The following is a 15,701-nucleotide window of genomic DNA, read 5'->3' as shown; positions in this document are numbered from 1 at the left end:
AGCACATAAGAGTTATGAGGCATTTCTTTATCAGAAATGCTGCACTGAATATTAGAGTGCTTTACGTATGGAGAGAGTACAGCAAAGAGTAAGTTCTCTCCCATTCTGCAAAAGAAAGCTGAGATCCTAAATATTTACTTCAAATGTTCATAATATTTTATTTCTTGTTTCTTTACAGAATATCCCACGGGCTGTAAATTTATGTGAGGTATTCTGAATGATAGATATTTATCTCAGTTTTTCAAGCTGCAAGTAAACAAAGCTGAATCTATATAGAGGAGTTAAGTATTTATGTAGCAGGAAACTTTGAAAGAAAACGAAAGCATTGAGCTGCTTTGGAACATGAAAGTGGAAAAAGAGATTTCTCACTTTTAGGCAGGCCACCTTCTGGGGCTATTTTAACTAAGATATCTGTCTGTGTTGTTTAATTATCCACTGTCCAATATTTATTGTAGGCAAGCAAAGGATGACATACAACTTTATTTTAGAATATGTAAACAAAACCAGTGGTCTATTCAGCCTTTGTCCTGCAATGATTCCTGAGAACATTCATCTTCTGGCATGCAGTTTTCTTCATCATATGCAAACAGAAAATGGAATCTCTTTCTAATCAAGGGTATCCAGAGAAAACAAAATAATAATAATGAAAAATTTCCATCTTGTTTTTCTCCAAACAAATTTTTACTCAAGCTTAAATCACAGGAACAGATGCTTGAACAGACAGCTTATATCCAGGCAGTAATGAGCAGCAGATTCCTGGATGGGAACAGCAATCCCATCTTTCCAAAGCCCTGGAGTTCCCCTTTCCCAGCAGAGGTGAAATCTTGAATCTGCAATCAGATTTGAGTGGGTGTAAGGAATGCAGCAGAATTTGACTGGGAATTCCACGCCAGACCATTCTGTTACATGTCCCATTATACAAAACGCAGTTACTAGACAAGATTTGGATGTTGCAAACTCTTTCTGCTCTGTATCTGGTATAGTATATCTGGCTATCACCATAGCCTCTGTTAAGAGAACAGAAAATCCTTTCTATGTCCTGACCTTTTAACTTCTCACTGCCATCAGTTTAAATATCAAAACACCCTTTCTAACGTCTCATGTCACAGCCAGAACGCAATATCCGCCTGTAATATTCTGCAAATTTCAGTTCATTACCTAGATTATAATAGCATTTAGTGTCTGCATAATTCTGCTCGCCTTACACCCACAGCACAGCACTGGTTTCTTCCCAGTAGAACACAGTCTCTCAGTGCATTCTCCAGATCAGGCTGAATAAAAGGATAACTTGGTAGAAAGTCACAGAGTCACAGAATCACTAAGGTTGGAAAAGACCACCAAGATCATCTAGTCCAACCCATCCCCAGCATGCTCACTGACCATATCCCTAGTGCCACATCCACACGGTTCTTGAACACCTGGTGACTCCACCACCTCCCTGGGCAGCCTGCTGCAATACAGTATCAATCTTTCTAAGAGGAAGTGTTTCCTAATATCCAACATGAACCTCCCTTGACACAATTAAAGGCCATTCCTTCTCACCCTATCACCGTTACCTGCTTCTTACACAGCATCTGCTTTACATGTTGTGGAAAAATACAAATCACAGCCTGAGTAGGCAACTAGCCTGTGAGAAAGGGCTCGTGTTAGCTTGGGAACACAAGTAAACTACCTCTAGCTTCTGCATGTGGCTAAAACAAACTTGCTTGTGAGAAACTGCTAAATCAATCTCCTTGCTCTCTGTGAATGACTCCACTTCTTATCCTGATACGTGATGCCTTATTGTCTCCTGCTGTTACATATATGGCCACAGTACTAAGGGGTGGCATGGGCATCTTGCCAGCCAGCCACCACTGGTATCCACTGGGGGTAATGCCAGGGCAGACACTGTACCAGTAAGCAATACTGAGAACTTGAAGGAGATGAACTGACCGGCCACCCCAAGTAACATGAGAACCTCTCTATTAAACTGATGAATGATAACTTGCCTCCGTGTACTTCCTTCAGGATTAGTAAACCTTATGCAGAAGTGCTGGTGCTTCTGCATTACACGTATATGCGCTAATCTCTCACCAGGAATTCTACCTAAGCATAACATACAGCCATTTTCTGTTATAATTAATACCTTCAGTGCGGTCAGATGCAATAGGGCTGCTTTGGAAGCCTAAAAAAGTTTAGAAAATAGAAGTAAATAGGTATGGGAAAAGGGGAGAGGGAACTCTCCCTCTTTGAGAGCTTTGTTTTAAAGAGATCAGCAGAAATATCATACACCTTTAACATATCGCAGTATGTGGCACCACAGAAGGATGCAGAGTACACACAACCTGATGCATCACACAGTGTCTTAAATATCACATCAGGAAGAAACATGACATATTGCACACAAAACAAACAGCAGTTCTAAGACAATTTCCCACAGGCCTCCTTTACGCTTTGCCAGCGCAACAAATCCAGTTTCTGCCCATCTGCTGGGTCATAAGAGCCCATCAGCTTGCCAGATTTAAGTGTTATTGACAGAAAATATCCCAATGCTGCTTCTGCCTTTTGTCTTTTTGTATTAATATTTTATATTTAGAAAAAAAAATCACAGAGAATAGTAACTAAAGTAAATGAGATGGATTAAGAAGACAATATATATTTTTAAACTGCATTGCCACCTAAGGCTAATTTCAATCAACCAAATATCACAAATAATACAGACTTTTCATTTATCTTGCAGTAAGGCCATCTTTACCTTTCTTGTGAGTATTTCCAGTAAAGCACTAACCTGCCTTCTACATAACTACTAATCTGCCATAGTCTAACCCCAAACCATCAGCAGTATTAGTCTGACCACTTCTCCATTACCAAATGTACCAGGCGGAGCTTCAGCAATCTACTTAATATCCTTCACATAAACTTCACACTCAAAGTGATGGAAGGCAAGCAAGCAAGGCAAGGCAAGGGAAAAACCCACAACACTATCATGTCAAAAAAACAGCAGTGGGTTAACAGAGATTATTTTTATTTAATTGCACCTCTAGAAGTTTTTAACATAGTAGCAAAGCTTTTCTTGCAAATCTAAGTTCAGTCTTTAGAAATGGTTAGTCAAATTAATTTGCAAGATTATGATTGCTATTCTCCTTGTTAAAGGCTAATGCTCTAAATGACAACATATCAAATTAGGAGCCGATCAACTCATTTTCTTGCTCATTAGAGGAACCAGACAGGGATGTAAGCCAGCTTTCCCTTCAAACCCAGACCCACACCACCCCTCGAATTGGATGAACCTCCTCTTTTGCCTCATCAAGCACCTCGAAAGTTAGGTGCTTATACTGAAACTACACAGCAGACCTTCCAGTTACAGCCAACTAACAAGAAGGGGAACTTGCTCTGAGGGATCTGCTGGGTATGTGTTATTCATTAGATCTGCATCAAATGCCTGCCTTTGAACAACAGGACTTGCTTCACAGGAAAGGTTTACACCTCTTCATTGAGATGGAAATCTCAGGTGACTGTTTTGGATTTGCACTCCTCCTTTTTTGATGCCTAATTTGGAACAAGTAAATGCCCTCCAGCTGAAGCATCGCTGTAAACAGCACCTGAAGTGACCTGGCAGACAGCATAAGGACATCCAGACTAAGCCTTGTCCCTGTGCCAGCAGTAAGAACTAATGCCATTCCTTCACCAGTCAGCAGAAAACCCACTGTGGTGATGTGCACAGAGAGAATCTGGATTTCCCAGGTCTGTGTACAACTTACTTGAGCAGATTGCCGAGATTGAAGAGAGCTCGATTGTGCTGCGGGTTTAACTGAAGGGCCCGTCTATAGTAGTCCTTTGCCTCCACCACGTCTTTGGTCAGTGTCCCCAGGTTGTTGAGAGCACTTGCATGGCGAGGGTACAGTCTGGGGAAAAGGAAATATCAAGTTACACATGCTAAGTGACACACAAAGCTCAAGTCACTTGTCCAGCCACCACTGCTGTTTGGCACTCGGTAATGGGATGGAAAACTGGAAAACAACATCTTCCTTTCATTTGCTGCAGGTCCTGATGGCATCAGGAGGAACCTTTACAACTCCCAGAGAGATTGTAAATCAGATCTTCTCCTACAGCTCCCTTATGCTTCCAGGGCAGAAGGGAACACTGAACAGCTTTGAAATGCTGTTTTACCCTCCAAGCAAAAGGCAGAGTGATCAGAGCAGCCTGGATGTTTTTATTCAAAACGCTTCTCAAACAAGCAAGAACCCTCAGTCACAAATATGTTTCCAATGGAAATATGTTTTGACATATACAGAAACCAACACAACACAGCTAAACTGATCTGTGGCTTTTTAAAAAATATCTGTTTCCCACAATAAAAGTGACATTAATAAAGGGCAAAGTGAAGCCTGAAATCAGCTGCTGAACCATGTTTTCAGGATGAAGCAAAATGATCAAAAAAATCTGTAAACAGACTGCATTATAATATGAATTCCCTGAGCTTCTAGCTGTATTTTATTTTATTTTTTACCACTTGGCTCTTCTTTCTTTTAACTGTTCAAAACAAAAACTTAAATCTGTTTCAGTTAAAACATTTCACATTGGGCCCAATGTATCTCTGTTAAAATTCCCTATGAATAAAAAAGCACATTGTGGTCCACTCAGCTGCTTGTAAGTTTTTCAATGGAAAACTCCAGAGGTGAAAGTGATCCAGGGCCATTTGTACCACAGATGGATGAAAACTGAGGTTCATGATGATAATGAAGAAATATGAGAGAGATGTCCACAGAGATCCCACACAAGCTGGGAGAATAGCTGGAAAGGAAGGTGCCCACAGACCCCATCTTGATGCTCGTTTTATTCCTGATAGGGAGGAAGCAGATTAAGATGGCCAAGGCTTCGGTTTGAGGAGACCTAGCCTCAAATCCTGCTGCCAGTGCACATTTTCTATTTCAAGCCAGGACAAGTCATTTGGCATTTCTTTGCCTTAGGTCCCTGTTTGTAAAGTGTGGATAATAGCTTTGTAATTCATGGGAAAGAGATGTGGATAATGACATTAAAAATGGTTAGCTGTGACAGCTCAGGCACGAGGAAGGGCATTTAAAGGAAGCAGAGATTAAGATTATAATGTGGTCTAACTCTAAATTTTGAGAATGTTTTTAATCTAAGACTTTCCATGTTGGTTTTTTTCTTGCCTGGAGTTCCTCATTTTGTCAGTTCAGCCCTGGGATTTTCTGTACTTAAGTACCATGAATAATTTAGCATTTTATACACTGCTGCAACATTTGTATCAGTCATATTTTCATTCCACAGCATACAAGTGATTCTGGCAGGGCCTTATTTGGGGGTGAAGCCAGAAACACATGAGGAAACTCTGAGAATCAAAGAGGACGCTCACCAGGAACAAATTCGGGATGTTTCCTACAGCTAAACAAGAAAAAAACCCCAAAACTCTTTTTCCACCCATCACTGAGCCTGGCAGACAAACATCGCACAGCCACATCATTGAGGACAGAGCATCCAAGGATGGAGCTGTGTACGTTTTATATAAACTCAGAGTATTATACAGACAAAGCGTAAGTGCAATAACCATCACTCATATCTAATGACAACATTCCTCCTGTACAGATAAGTATCTTGTCTGTCAGAAGTAATCACTTCTCCTGATGCAAGCCTTCAGGTGCAGTTTTCATGTACAAGCCACCATCTGCACTATCTGCACAACATTCATCCACACTACCTGCATTCATGGCTTAAATGATTTTGGAAGAGGTCCTTAATTGGTCTTGTTACAGAGAAACAAAGAGAAGGTTAGCCAAAAAATAGCATCACTTTCCATCACTGAAGCTACCCAGCCAGTATGAAGCACTTGTGGATGTGAGAGGCTGCCTGTACTTGGCGAAGAGTCAGTAAAAGACAAAGTGATCACTGGGTAGGGGCTGAATGTTACCCTAGCCCTAAACTCCACTGGCCAGCAAGGTTAAGCCTCCCTGGATGAGAAGACTGGGGGAAAATTTCCACAGGAATGGCCGTGGAGCAATGGACAGGATCATACTTGCTTGCTTTTCACGACGTGGGATGCAGTTCTGTGTGATACCTCAGACACCATCTTGAGTAAAGAATGTTCTATCTGCCTTTTGGCAAATAACGAAAGGCTCAGTCTTGCTTCCTGCCTCTCCCACATGATTTCAACATTGCTTTCAACTAAAAAGTTTTGGTAGTTATATTTGATTCTTGTTTTCCAGTTGGCTACGATAAAAGCCAAGCACCCCTGTTGCCAGTACTTGTATAAAAAGAGCTCTTATATCTGACATGAAGTCCCTTGACACATAAGCAGCCAGAGGTATTTCAGACAATTCTTGGGAAATCCAGAAACAGATGAGCATTCTACAAAAACTGATGGTTTTGTCCTCAAACTTTCAGAAATTAATTCTCCTCTAGGCCTCTACTGCTCCGCATGACATTTTAGGCCCAGGAGATTTGCTTGCAACAATTTGCAGAAGAATGAAAATTCAAGATTAAAAAACAGCACTGATTTCACCTCTAAACTGTACAGTTCTGACCAACGGTTCCATAAATACATTTCTGAGCTCAGCGCTAAAGCCTCTTGACAGCAAATCATAGGATGCAGACACTACTCCATGTATCCTGGGCTCTATTTCTTATGTTTTACATTTATTCATTACATCTCACTGCCCTTTCCAAGAAATGTAAGTGAAAAAACAGAACCTCAACCAGCACAAATTGTCAGCTTAAGCCAGCTTAGCATCTGGCCTGAAGAAGTTATGACAGTTGCAATTTTACATATCCGAACAAATGTTGGGAGAAAAAAATCTGAGCGTGGGGAGATAAGGCAGTGGTGCTGGGCTTTTCCACTAAGGTTCAGTTCTTTAAGTTTGTATTGGAATCTTATTTTAGATGGTGATACTGCACGATGCTCAACTGAGCTCAGCAGAGAGCATAACCAAGCCATAAGACAGCATCACCTAGAGTAAAGCAACCAGAGCCACTGCATGGCCCACCTTGAAACAGTTCCCAGGAGGGGCCCAGCACTAAGCCCAGACCAGGGTCTGATCCCAAAAGTCAGCCTGGGCTCAGCTACAATCTCTCAGATACTTGCAGGCCAATTCATACCAGCTGACCTCAGGGCTACAGAATGGGTCCCAGAGCCTTTTCCACGTATTAATATGGACATTGACTTAAGGACTAATGGTCTATCCTGCCCTCTTCATATGCACCCACTGCTTCTAATAGCAGCTTCCTAGGGATAAAACAGAGCAGAACAAAGCCTTGTGGCTGGATTCACAGAACATCATAAAACTTGACCAGAGATAACTAATTAAAGCAACGTTTGCTGAAAAACTCTCAAAAGGTTTCTGCAAAATCTGCAGATATTCCATTTGCAAACTGTTTTGCTTTTTGCTGCACATGATCTATTATCTTCGTGAAAGAAGGGAGATAGATTTCTTTTCTTTCATTTTTATGCTCTTGCAAGGGCTGTGCTGTTTTTCAAGATTTTCCATATTGGCAATTTCTGATAGCTACCTTGTTTACCTCAACTGAAATTTTTCTGATGCAAAGATTGTCTCTTCTGCACATGTGTCTATTTCTTGGAAGAGTAAGAAATACCTTACAATGTGATATCATGGTAACGTGGTGTCTCTTCATTCCACAATAATAGCAGGACCCAGAACTTAGACCTTGTTTTACAAATAGCTGGGACACCAGCAAAAAAAATCAGCTGTTATAATGTATGTGGTGTTTTATAACTTCTCTTCAGAAAACAAAGCATTCTGCCTGGACACACACAGTGCTGTGTTTTCATTGCCACCACCATTGATAATAGTAACAGTCTGTAGGCAATATGCTTCTTGCTATGCATCTGATTAGGTAGAAATTCCTCTAGGCTTCACCTAATCAAATGCAAGTGCTGCATTATTTATGAGAGAAAGCTGAATTTCATTAAATCTATTCTACAAGAAGCAGTTCATGTAAAAAAATCAATTTTTCCTTTCTTTTAGAAATCAGAGTTATTTTCTCTAGAAAACTTGCATTCACAGGTAATTATAATAGAAGTCCTAAAACAGCAGTTACTTCAAAAAAAAAAAAAAAAGAAGAAGAAGAAATCAACCCCATATATTTTAAAGCATATTTTAAATCAGACTGGGATTTCAATTCTGAAGAGAAGACAAGTGGGATGTTTCCTTGTTGCAGAATGAATAATTCAAATGATTCCTCCAGTGCTGCATCTGCAATTGTCAGAATAAATTTAAGCAGCTTCTCCTTTAACTACTACAGGTATACAGTGCACAAGAACTCCTGTTAATAATTATCCTCACTCCTTTTAGGCTAGCAGAATTCCCTCTAATACTATGGAACAAAAGCATTATTGACTTGCACAGTCAAGAGACTTCTAGTCTCATAAGATGATACCAGGCATAAAAAATATACAATCATCAAAATGCTGACGACCACTTTTGCTTTTTAATTAATGCTGTTATTATGTAAACGTTTGCTAAAAAAAATAAACTGAAGCGTTTTGTTTGGCAACATATTTATACTACAAGAGATCCCCCCCAAAAAGAGAAAGGGAGCGAGTTTGTTGTCATGGATACAACCTATAATCCACTAAGAATTTTAATTCTTTTAGTTCAGATGTAGAGAGACCACTTAAACCCTTGGCAAGCTCTGCTCACAGATCTGCCTTATACAGCCCTTGGTCTGGTGCCAGAGTATTAAGGGGGCAAAAAGCATTAGCCTGACAATTCCCCACTCACTCTTGGAGTGTTACAGGGCTTTTGCACAGCCAACACTAGACAGGAGTAGAAAGGAAAAGGGATGGAGCCACTCTAAGGCACTCTAAGCCACTCTAAGTTCTTCAGGGAAATGACCACAAACAGCACAGAATAGGTTCCACTGACAGCTCTGAGGGTCTAGCAGCACAAAGGGGGCTGCTGAAAGCCATCCAGAGCCATCTCTTAGAGCTGGGACACCCATGGGATGTCACCATTTCTTGGTGACTTTCCCTGATGCCCCAAGTACCTAAGACAAGCATGTCAAAACCTCCCAGTGAGCTGGGACATGAGTCAGACTGCTATAAAAGCCATAAACAACATGGGACATAACTAACCTAATAGCCATGCCCTAACAGCAGCAGAAAAATCCACCCGTATCTCCTTGTATGATACTCGAAGAGGCTCTGCACATATTCTTTTCTGCTAGAGAAAAAAAATGAGCAACTGGTTGAACTGGAGAGATATAGCATGCCTGTTTTTGTTACCATATCTTTTAACTAAATAATCATAGAATCACTGAAGTTGGAAGAAATCACTAAAATCATCAAGGCCAACCACAACTATCCCCATCGTGACACTAAACCACGTCCCTCAGTGCCACATCAACGTGGTTCTCAAACACCTCCAGGGATGGTGACTCCACCACCCCTCTGGGCGACCTGTTCCAATGCATCACCACTCTTTTTGAGACAATTTTTTTCCAAATATCCAACCTGAACCTCCCCTAGCTCAATTTAAGGCCATAAACTCTCATCCTATCATTAGTTATCTAGGAGAAAAGGCCAACCCTGTTGTGTTCATGTCAAGCACACAGAGTATGCTCTACCTTTGGAGCAGCTGTGATCCAATATCACTGATGTGCCACTCCAGGCAAACCCCTGGTGTTACCTCATCTTGGCCAGAGGATGCTGTGTTTTCTCACCCGTTCTTCAAGATGCTGGACACTGTCTGGCTGCCACTCATCATCCTCCCAGTGCCTATATGACCCTGCCACAGTGCTCCACAGGCACAGACTGGCTGTAGCCAAACTAAGGGAGCAATCAGGCTTTAATTACCCCACCCCTAATGCTGGCAGCACGGCAACTTGTTTTTATGACACGTTTTGCCCCATTTTAATATTTATAGCAATTTTTTTATTGGCATCATTTTGCCAACAGAAGAAGGTTACATCAATAATATTACATCTGCCTCAAATTTTTATACCACTCACTTAATATTTACTCCTATACACCCAATTTTCCAATTTGAATATTACATCACGCTCGTTTTCACGTGTTTACTTAGGTTCTCAATTAAGTTCTGTGTAAGGTTGATTTAAAAGCTGATGCAATACAGAGAGCAGCCATCCTACAGGGAATAACCCCACACTGGCAACAAGTCAGGCCATGGCCTCATGACATCATGGCATCTTGGTCTGAAAGCTCTATGTGATGTAGGTCACAGAGCCAGACCTTATGTCATCCTCCAAAAGACCTTCAATTTGCAACATCTGAATTCCTTTTATAGACAAAGAGACGATTTTGCAATATTAAGCAGCGGCTTGTTTTCTCTTGAAGAGTTTTAATAGTTGCATCAGTATTTCCTCAAAGTTAACACCCTTCAGCTTGGCAGATTTGTGGCAGGCAGGCAGATTTTTTTTTTAAACCTGGAAATCCTGTTGAAAGTCAGGCAAGTGAGAGATCTAAGGCTTTTTGGTTCCTTTGAAAGCCTCAGGCATAATCTCCTTCACTGAAAGCATGACAAAGCAGTCACTGTACACGCACAGCCCTGATTGCTGCTATTACACCTCACCCATTTCTGTACTACTCAGTGATGAGGCGGGCTGGACCAGCACATCACACAGTGCTAGGAATGAGGCAGGGAGCAATCCTAACCTCATGGGGTTAAGCTCATGCAGTTCTCAGAGCATCTCTGAACCTCACCGGTGTGCTCCACCCCATGAGTAGTTCTGTGGGTCCCGCCAGGGCCTTCACTGGCATTACGTGGACCAGCTCAGGCCCTGATGGAAACACCAAGATCATAACTTGATCCTTATGGGTCCTTTCCAGCTCGGGATATTTTACGATTCTGTGACAGCTGGTTTCAGAAGCGATGCTGCATGCAGTTAGCAATGGGGGTATGTGGAATGCCTACAGCTATTTCAGACACCCATTGGTTTGTCCCACTCACCATTGCTGAAGAGCCAGGGTCCCCCCACAGGTGCCTTCGCTCCCCCAGCCCACCTAACAAGCAGCACTAAGCATCTATAAACATACTTGGAGAGATGGTACTCATCTCTACCATGGTTTCCCACATGGCCTTAGACAAGTCTGCCTCATAGATCCTCATGCTTTGTCACTAAAGCAACAGCAACCAAATGCCATTTTCCTGTATCGCTGCCTCCCTGCTCAGAGTACCAGCTTTCTGCAGTGAAGGCAATCCCCAGCTCTGCTCAGAAATGGGTAAAACAGGGCCTCAATCTCAGCTGGGACCTCCAGATGCCAACTTGGTATAAATAGCAAGTGCTGAATGGCAGCCAAGGCTCAAGGAAGGGCAGGTTGGCTGGCCAGCCTGCCCTGTTTTCCTTGCCTGCAGAATGCTCCATCATCGAGGGAAAACTCAACAGGACATCAAAACAAGAGGAATGGATATAATCTGTAAACTGATAAAAGCCACACGTATTCTTTGACCCCAGCACTTATTTTAAAACATCACATTCAGAAGCATGACATTTTAAAACCAAGCCTTAAAAGCACTTAAAAGAGTATTTCATTAAATTTTCAAACTTGGGTGGGGATGGAAGCTGAAATTTAGAGCTGAGGAGGAAAGAAAGGACTTTATGTCAATGTCACAGCTAAACATAAATAAGTAAATAAAAGCCCCCCTGCTAAACTCACATCTTTCCTGTGATTTGAGCCAATGAAAGGTTATCAAATCGGGCTGCCTGCTTCTGCTTTCATATAAAGAATTTATGTAGGATCCATGTAAGTCCTTAAAATCCCAGAAACCACTCAAGGCCAGCAAAGGACTAATAATTCAAGACATGCCTGCCTTATAGAGAGAGTAAACAGTACAGTCTTCTTCAAAGACCCCACAGAAACCAGATCAACATCACAGCAAACAGGAGACAGCAAGTTCGGATAAATTCTTCAACCAAGCATTTACATGAGGGTACAGAACAACATACCTTGTACCTAAGCAGATGGGACAGAATCACACCTGTCATCTGTTTAAACCTGTCCAACTTTAGATTAGACATTAGGCAGAAATTCTTTAATCAGACGGCGGTGAGGCCTTGGCACAGAGAAGCTGTTCGTGCTCCATCCCTGGAGGAACTTAGGCCAGTTGGATGGGAGGCCCTGGGCAGCCTGAACTGCTGGGTGGCAGCCTTGCACACAGCAAGGGATTGGGGCTGGGTGGGCTTTGAGGGCCCTTCCAATCCACATCATTCTGTCATGCTTTGATCTCCAGTGGCTCCCCAAAGCGCGCTCTATGCTAGCTCTAAACTGGCTGGGGATTGCCTCAGCCATTGATGTAAACTGGAGCAGCCTCATTCCAGCATTTCCCACATTGCTTGAAGGGTCAAATTCGTGATGATGAGGAGAGCACTTCACTCTTACCTACCAGGGCTTCACAAAAAGCCTCAAGACTATCCCAGTAGACACTTGCTGGGAACCAATTTTCCTGCTGCCCATTGATAAAGACCAGAGAAGCCAAATCTCTCATGATTTGTACAGCAATAACCACTGCTGTACAGCTATCTGGCTGTTCTCTGAGACAAATGTGGTCTCAAAGTTTCAGTAAGGGCAAAGGCAGCTGGCTAGCAGAAAAGAAACAGTGCAGGAACTAAGAGTAATTAGCCCTTGGATTTGACATTCTTGTTTGCAAAAAGTAAAAAGTACAGTAGAAACTGCATAGTTCACGTAAAAACGGAAACATATCTCATCTTAATAAGTCAAAAGCTTTGCAGCTTCATTAGGAAAGTGTTTTCCCTTCTCCAGATTTTTAGCCTCAATATCAAGTGCATTCGCTTCCCTGGAAACAGTCCGAGCTACACACCATGTATGAGGAACATTCCACAGCCATGGTCACACATGACGGGAGCTCTTCTCTGAGGAGATGCTATTGAGAAGATAGCAAGTCCTTGTATTACAGTGTAGAAGGGCTTGTACCCATGACAAAAGCCACAGCTTAGGAAGTGACTCAGAATGCAGATGCCTATGATGAGGCGGAGCCATTCAGCTCCCACTCCAGAAGGAACATCCAGCTTCCATTGCTGCCAGTGCAGAGATACACGTAATGCCTGTGCTTGAGGCCTCACGGTCACACTTACACTACTCTGGTTTTGAGCAAATACACCCTGATTAGCATTTCATCAACAAAAGGCAGAACACTTGAGCAAACACAGGGTACACCCCAAAATAGGCATGGAGTAGTGTTAAACAGGTTAAAAAATAAATTACAGTGGCTGAAGTAATTTGGCCATCATCTCATGCACTGTTACAAAGGCCATTATGCTCTGATTCAAATTACCAGGCAACCTTTTAATCGTCAATTATTATTAAATCACTCGACAGGTTTGTCCCGCTTCAGGACAGCCACCACATGCACATACAAGAGCACCAGTACCCCAAAAGCACAGCTTGATGAGGCATGATTTAGAAGAATACTACACAAAGATGCTCCTGACAGCTTGGATGTGACCTGTCTCAGGCCTATAAAATCCATTAAAGGAGGGCATTGTGTTAACTCTCTGTGAAGATGTTCCATCAGTGCCTAACCAGAAGGCTTGCTCCAAGGGCCTGACCTAAGGAATCCAAGTGTCAGAAGAGCACCCGATGCTTTGGGAGCAAACACAGCTCCGGCAGTCACAGCAAAGCAGCACTGCACATTTTTGACTCCCTGTAAAAACAGGCTAACAAATGGTGCTGGTATTTTAATTCTTTCCAGAAATAAATCACAGATGGTATCCAAGGCCACCTGCAGTCGACACTGAGAGGCATTTCCAAGGCACACGCATGCATCAAGGACCATACGAACACTGTTTTCTTACTGCATGGAGAGTGCAATTTAACCAAATTTAAACAACCCCAGACAGTGCTGATGTAAGATATATGAAAAGCCAGTGGGTAGACGTGGGGGAAAGCTTAGCAAGAAACCCGAGTCTCCCTTATAGCATTAGAGTTTTACTTCTGAAGTGGAGTGGGGAGAAAAGGCAGCCTAGCTTGTTCTTTTTCTACTCGTTCCAGCAGCATTATGCACCAATTTATTCCCTCAGTGAGGGATATGGCTTCAGTACTGTGAGAATCAAGTGTTGTTTCTGCATTAGAATTGTATAATATTATTTTTATTTTATGATCTCCGCTATCATAGTTCTTTTTGGGAGTCCCTCTACTTAACTTGGGGAAGATCTCTGATAAGTTTACATCACTTATCGTATAGACGAACCTTCCCAGGAATGCATACTCTGTGTATAGGTGTATATATGTATATTTTGCCACATACACTGCAAGAATATCCTGCATGAGAGCAAACCAGAGAACAAGCCATGGCATGCCCGAGGAAGCGCCTGAAGAGACATTGGGAAGGCCTGACATCATCCCCCAGTGATCTTTGTTTAACGATGATGACTTTAAAGAAAAACACCATATTAATAGGACAAGGAGAGCACCGAGACATCTTGGATGATTACTGACTGGCACCAGATAACAAATAAATTAACAAGTAAATAGCAAATGTAAATTCTTCGGATAAGATTGTGAACCTGGAGTACCCAGCCATTGGGGAAACAGGGGAGGGGGAGGCAAAGGGGAGAAAACAGGGTATAAAGGCTGTCATGTTGTGTCCATAGGCGCGCTCCTACTTGTGGGACGCCCGCCATTGCAATCGCGAATAAATTTTGCTTTTATCAGAGATACCGTCCTGACAAAATTACTTGGATATTTCCAACAGTACTCACATTGCTTCCTCCTCTTGCATCTAGTCAGGATCTCATGATGCTTCCCTTGCCACAAACCAGCCTTCCCAGTTTCCCTGCTGCAAACAGTGCCCTTAACTCCATTATTTGCAAGTTCTCAAAAGACAGTCTGCCCAAGTACTTTCCTATTGTCTGCTCTGCCTCCTGGCCCAGCAGTCTCCCTTCCCTCAGGGCTGAGCCAGAAAGAGAGCCAGCCTGAGGATTCCTGCTTGCTGCCTTGCAACCCCCTTTTCTGAAGAGTCCCACCAGGGAGAATGGGGGTTTCTGCACTCATCTGCTGACAGCAGGCTGATCCCCCATCCCCTCACTCTGTTTGGCCAGAAGCACAAAGGAAACGTGTGGCAATGAGCCTGCTGATGGTCATGTCCATGCACAGATATGCAAAAGCATGTATATTGTCCACACATACACTGGGACACTGATGTACAAAACTCACAGGATTACCTATACAGTGAATACATTCTGCAGGACTTTGCACCATCAGATATTATACTGGTGGTAAGAGACAGTTCACAATGAGCACTTGCCTCCCTTGAGCAGTAGCCCGAAAGGCAGGTCCAGGTTGCCCTAGGAATGCCTGATGCGAGGAGAGACAGATCAGTCTGTCTTTCTCCACACACACTTTTTATCTTTCTTTCCAGCACTTTTCCTTTCTCAGCTGCCCCAACCTCAATTCATTTCTGCAACTTTCATCTTTTGATAGAAATAATTCTGTTGCTGCTACCATTTTGTACCATTTGATGATCACAGTACCTGACTTCAATCACACATAGCTCTTTTTCCTGCACTATTAAACTCATTATTGTACTGATATTTTATTAAGGGCAAACCTATGTGCTTTTATGTCTGAAAGTGCAAATGTAAAATTTCAGGTGTCAACTTTTTGCCAGACACAGTGATGTAGTTTGCATACCATCAAATTATTATTACCATTATTACTTCCTTCAGCACCACCTGCTGCTGCTCACATTGATAAGAGATCCATGGGAAGC

The 15,701-nt window shown here is 42.4% G+C and overlaps 1 protein-coding gene across 1 annotated transcript in view; it reads right to left on the bottom strand.

Moving 5' to 3' along the window:
- The window catches only part of TMTC1 (transmembrane O-mannosyltransferase targeting cadherins 1), a 152,084-nt gene that overhangs the window by 21,253 nt on the left and 115,130 nt on the right, over positions 1 to 15,701 (bottom strand). Inside the window, exon 12 of the mRNA XM_042838013.1 lies at positions 3,741 to 3,884. Within this exon, the coding sequence (XP_042693947.1) occupies positions 3,741 to 3,884 (144 nt within the window). The remainder of the gene's footprint in view (positions 1 to 3,740; positions 3,885 to 15,701) is intronic.

Source organism: Centrocercus urophasianus, unplaced genomic scaffold (assembly GCF_019232065.1).
Source record: "Centrocercus urophasianus isolate 14NV4802_14NV808 unplaced genomic scaffold, USGS_Curo_1.0 seq_73, whole genome shotgun sequence".
Classification (NCBI taxonomy): Eukaryota; Metazoa; Chordata; class Aves; order Galliformes; family Phasianidae; genus Centrocercus; species Centrocercus urophasianus.
The sequence above is the reverse complement of the archived record's forward strand: the minus strand, read 5'-3'. Positions and strand labels throughout refer to the sequence as shown.